The 5811-nt window shown below is 44.5% G+C and overlaps 1 protein-coding gene across 1 annotated transcript; it reads right to left on the minus strand.

Annotated features, from left to right (window-relative positions):
• Positions 1–4831: 4831 nt before the first annotated feature.
• On the minus strand, positions 4832–5422 carry IFNW11 (interferon omega 11). The gene is given in 1 exon segment (NM_001102443.1): positions 4832–5422. A coding segment is annotated over 1 exon segment (591 nt).
• Between the last annotated feature and the right edge of the window lie 389 nt (positions 5423–5811).

Here is a 5811-nt window from a genome sequence, read left to right on the forward strand (position 1 = left end):
CCTACTTGGCACAATTCTTGAGTTCTGAGTGTCATTGTCTGGGTTCACATAGTCCAGCTTTTCCCAGAACATTGCTGAATGTGCACCCAGATATCTGGGGATGTGGAGATGTCTGTAGTATGTGCTCCTCTAGCTGCCTAATGGGGATATTTTCAAGTTGAAGCACCATTGGCAGTGAGGGCGGCTAGTACATCCTGATCAACTCCTTCTACCCTATATACATTGCCCAGGGAGCAGAGGTGAATGGATAAGATCTCTCAGCCTAAAGCTTTCAAGTACAGTAAAACTTTGCGAGCATAATTTATTCTGGAAACCTGCTTGTAATCCAAAGCACTCATATATCAAAGTGAATTTCATGAACCATTGGCTCAGTTGCGATCACATGACATTCGGCGTCACATACTACTTGTATTGCAAGACAGTGCTTGTTTATCAAGTTAAAATTTATGAGAAATGTTTGCTCGTCTTATGGAACACTCCCAGAACAAGTTACTTGCAATCCCAAATTTTACAGTAGTTAACAACAGGCCAGAAGTAATCTGCCAGAGTCTTACAAGCCAGGAGAGAGTTTGAATGGGGACTGATTTGTAAGAGGGACCTCAAAAGAACTTCCAATCCAGGGTTGCCTGGGTGGCTCAGTCGGTTGAATGTCCGACTTCGGCTCAGGTCATGATCTCACGGTTCGTGGGTTCGAGCCCCACATCAGGCTCTGTGCTGACAGCTCGGAGCCTGAAGCCTGCTTCAGATTCTGTGTCTCCCTTTCTTTGCCCCTCCCCTGCTCACGCTCTGTCTCTCAAAAATAAATAAATGTAAAAAAAAGAACTTCCAATCCAGAAGCTGTGTGTTTCAACTTTAACCTATGCCCTTGGAAATCCCTGCGAATCTCCCTTTTAAAGGGCCAATAATACAAACACCCATGCCTTCTTCTGTTAGGTCTCTTGCCTGGTTTTCATTTGTGGAATCAGATCTGCACTCAGCATTTTTTGGATGCAAAAGCAAGAAAATTGGCCATTTCTTCTAAAGAACAGCATTAGTGCACATAGTTTAAAAATTAATAGTAAATTTAGTAAATAGTAAATAGTAAATTAAACTTGTACCTTTTCCCCACTGGTGACAAAATTACACTCCCTCTCCCAGTCTCTTTACAGTTACATGTGGCCATGTGAATGAATCCTGGCCAACTGAATGTGGGTGGAAGTTACGTTTGCTCTGTGCAGATCTGGCCCTTGAAAATATGCCCATGTGATCAATGGTACTTTTTCTTTTTACAACTAAGTGGAAGAAGCCCAAACACCACAGCCATATTTAAAGTCACATATTGAAGGCACTAAATAGAAGGTAGCTGGATCCCTGAGTCACTGTTTGAGGGAGAACCTACCAGAAGAGTCATTTGTTCAGTAATACTTGCATTGAAGTGTTACATGAAGGGAAGATAAACATGTGTTATGTTCAAAATACTGATATTTTCATTTGTATCTGTTTGAACATCTAACATTATCTTCACAGAAGTCTGTAACAAAATAATGTAAAGAAGGTTTTCAGATTCTAGGGACATAAAATTTCAGATTCTAGGGACATAAAATACCCTCCATTATATTTCAGATTCTAGGGACATAAAATACCCTCCAAAAATTTGAAAAGATAAATGAAAAATGTATTATCATAGGTTATTTTTTAAAGAAACAGATCATTTACTTTTCTGAACACTTTTTGGAGACTTTATACCTAAAATATAGTTTTGATCTCAGATCTCTTATTATTTTTTTAATGTTTATTTTTGGTAGAGACAGAGTGCAGGCAGGGGAGGGGCAGAGAGAGAGAGAGAGGGAGACACACAGAATCCGAAGCACGCTCCAGGCTCCGAGCTGTCAGCACAGAGCCCAATTTGGGACTGGAACTCACAAATGGCGAGGTCATGACCTGAGCCAAAGTCTGATGCTTAACCAACCGAGCCACCCAGGCGCCCCTGATTTCAGATCTTTTATAGCTGGTGCAGAAAACCAGTGCAGATTGCTTTCTTTCATTTGACAAACAAAAATACAGTGATTAGAGAGTCATGAAAATAATTTTCTCATTTCCTGATTGTTTTGGAATGTATTGAAGAGGGAAAAGCACACTTCAGCCATCCCTCTAGAAACCTCCAAGGCTCAGCAGCTACTTTCCTTGCTCTTTAGACAGTTGCTGATTCCTTGAGAGTGCTTTTAGGTACCTTCAAGTAAGCACAAACCAGAAGAATTTCTACTTTCGTTTTCTGCTGTTGTTCCAGACGTCCTTGGGAGTAATGTAACCAGCAGACCCACTCCAAGCCGTGCTGTAGTTTTCTGTGTAAACAGGTTGAAGATCTGTATTGTAGTCTTTGTGGGACAGCTTGAGAATCTGATGGCAGAAACAGGTGGCTTGTGCCTTCTGGCTGTTGATATCTATTTTGTGGTGGGAAAAAAAAAAAAAAAAAAAAAAAAAAAACCAAACCCAGGTCCTGTTATCCTGGCGTGACTGAGAAGCTATCATTTTCAGATATCTCAAAAGCATGATTTCCTGTTTTTCACAACCATCAGATTCAGGGGGGCTGGCACAAAGCATCACCAGCACCATTAGCCAATAGATTATGTCACTGCGTTCTGTGATTCCGCAGGCCGTAGTGAAACACGCGTGGACAGCAATCCGCAGCGCCTCCAGGGCCCCCTCGCTGCGCCCCAACCGCCAGAAGGGGGCGCCCAAACTCTTCATAACCGCCCGACCCACATTTTCCTCAAAGTCCCACCTTATTTCTGTCTCCACTTCACAAACAAGCTTCCCAAAATAATTTCCTATACACAGTGCCAGTAATTCCTCTTCTTGTGTTTCCTCTTCAACCTACACCCATCTGGTTTCTGCCTCATTAATTGCACTAAACCAGATCATGCTAAGGTCCCCTATGGCGTCTGCTTTCAGACCCCCTGGGCAGTTCGTCTGCACCTACCCTGCGAGCACCACTCTGACCCCTCTTCCCTGTGGGGGTCTCTCCCCCCATGTGTTATCGTCCCCATGTGTCCTTCCAGCTGGACTGGCCACACCACCTCTGTGCCCCTGGCAGACTATCCTCTGCTTGACCTCCAAATGCTGAGGGTCTGCAGGACTACATTTAGGTCTCTTCTCATTGCCCACTCTACTTAGAAGTGACCATATCCAGCTAATTTTTTCATGGCACTCGGGTTCAGGTGCACACTGAAACACTAAAGAGCGGAAGAGAGCCGACTTGTTAGAATGTGGTTCAGCTCAAAAGACCTCACAGGTTGGAGGATGGGACAAGATCTATCCCTGCAAACTAGGCATTACGTGAGCATCCTCACCAAGCTGGAGGAATCCAGCTGCCTCCCAGGGTGAATACCGGTTGTCCTGATGGTGATACGTTCACCTAGCTTATGATGCCCACTGACGTACCCTGGGTCGAACTCCTGGAAAGAGTTAAGGATGGAGCAGTTTGTTCTTGTATGCTACCCAAAAGCCTCCAGAGTTAACAGGTATGGTTTACCCATAACCTGCTTATTTCCTTAGAGGCCCAGCACCTTGTCTGGAGCCCAAGAATGATTTGAGGGACCCTCAGCCATTTCTCTGCTCAGCTCCAGTCTGAAATCAGAGGTCTAAAGAGAGAATAAGGCATGTATGTAATGGGAATCCAGTTCTTCAAGAATATCAAAAGCGAATTTTCAAGTCATATTTTTGTACAACCTAGCTGTTGCAATTAACATACAATTGTTTCAGCCTTTCTAAATCAAAGTTTAACCTTCAAAAAAAAAAAAAAAGAGTGACCATATCCAGGGGTGCTGGGTGGCTCAGTTGCTTGAGGATCCGACTCTTGATTTTGGCTTAGGTCATGATCCCAGGGTCATGGGAACAAGCCTCGCATCAGGCTCCACACTGAGCATGGAGCCCGCATAAGATTCTCTCTCTCTCTCTCTCTCAAAGACAAAAATTACCACATCCATTCCCATGTGCTCATTCCCAATTATGTAAGAATCTCAAATTAATACCACCCCCGCATAGCATTTGTTGTTCATTGCTGACCCCTATGCCCAACAGCCAGCAAGACTTCTGCAATTATGTATTTCCCAAGTGCTCTAGAAAGGGTATCCATGTTCCCCCGTCTCAAAATTATTGTATTTAAAGCTCCTATGTAAGAATAACATTTTCCTTTACATCATTTTGTGTTTTTTAATATAATTAAAAATTTTAAAATATTTATCCTCTTTTAATGCCTCTTTCCCTGTGAGACTAAAACTTTTGACACAGAAGTTGCCATGTTCGATTTACTCGGCTGTGCTTTGTGAAGGTGATTCTGTATCTGCCGTCTTGATGTCCTGTTTACATATGACATGAACTGAAAGGATGAGTAAGTAGATGAATACCACCATCCATTCTTCCATTTGGTTTAGAAAAACCAAGATTTGGATTTAGGGTTTCAGAATAAAGAGACTCAAGAAATTGTCTTTCATAAGAATTTAATAAGACAAAATACATATTTAATAAAATAGAAAGGTGAATATGATTTATCAATTTTAATACAGTATAAGGTAAATATCTTTCATATCAAAATATAAAAATAAATATGATAAGCTACAAGAATAAATAAATAACAATAAATAAATAACATCAGGGCAATCATCTCTTAAGGACTGATGATCCTGAAGCCGGATTTTTTTTTTTTTTTTTACATATTCTTGCTTAATACTACTCACAAACTATTTGTGGAATTAAAGTCAATAAATTTTGTGATGAAGGCTGCAGTGACAGTCTCTTGAGGTGAGCAGACATAGTGCAGGGTGATGTGGCACGTGAATCATTGAGAATCACTTCAAGGTGACCCCAGGTCTCCATCCTTGATGGCCAAGCTGTCTTGCAAGGTCGCCGAGGAGGACAAGGCTCTCATGATTTCCAGCCTGACAATTTCCCAGGCGCAGTCACTGTATCCCTCGTCCTCCAGGTAGACGCGGATGTCCTGGAAGTACCTCTTGATGGCCAGGACAGGGCCGTGCATCCCCGGGGCGCGCTCTCCCTCGCCCGTGGCCTGCAGCAAGCAGGCGTCCAGGGCTTCCAGCTGCCGGTGGAGGCCAGAGCGGAGTCCGTGCAGCGGCGCGGGGCTCCAGGCCGCCGAGGAGCGCTCCGTGTGCAACAGGTTGAAGGTCTGCTGGAGCAGCTCCCGCAGGACGGCGGCGGCGGCCTGGGCCTCCCGGAGCTGGCCGCCCTCCAGCATCTCCCGGGGGAAGCGGAAGTCTTTTCTGGCCCGCAGGCACAAGAAAGGGGACAGTCTCCGCATCTGGCCCAGGAGCACCAAGTTGTCCCTGCTAACCTGCGCGTGGCTCCCAGGCAGGGCACAGCCCAGAGAGCCTCCAGGGCGGCAGGTGAGCAGCGCCAGGGCGGTCAGCAGAGGGCGCAGGAGAGCCATGGGGAAGCCGAGGGGGCTGCTGGCAGGGCTGAGCTGGGCGGCTGGGGGACCTCGGGCCGAGGTTCTCTGAGGACCAAGTCGAAGCATGGCTCTTAAATAGGGAACGCGGACAATTTCATTTTCTGAACATCCTCTCCACTTCTACTTCCTTTTTTTTTGTTTTCATTTATGCATTCTCCTTATTGTGTAAGAAGATGTCATCAATCTAAAATACTACGTTGGCAATGGAAGCTTTATTTCCCAATAAACTTCTGATATGTGCTTCCCAATGGACACTTATCAACCAAACGAGAAACGTCTTTGTCCTAAAGACTGGAGTGATGTAGGCATGTAGGTACTCATACACACACCTGCTCGCATATATGTTTTCATATATGAACATTGCTCTT

The sequence above is a fragment of the Felis catus genome, chromosome D4, assembly GCF_018350175.1.
Source record: "Felis catus isolate Fca126 chromosome D4, F.catus_Fca126_mat1.0, whole genome shotgun sequence".
Lineage (NCBI taxonomy): Eukaryota > Metazoa > Chordata > Mammalia > Carnivora > Felidae > Felis > Felis catus.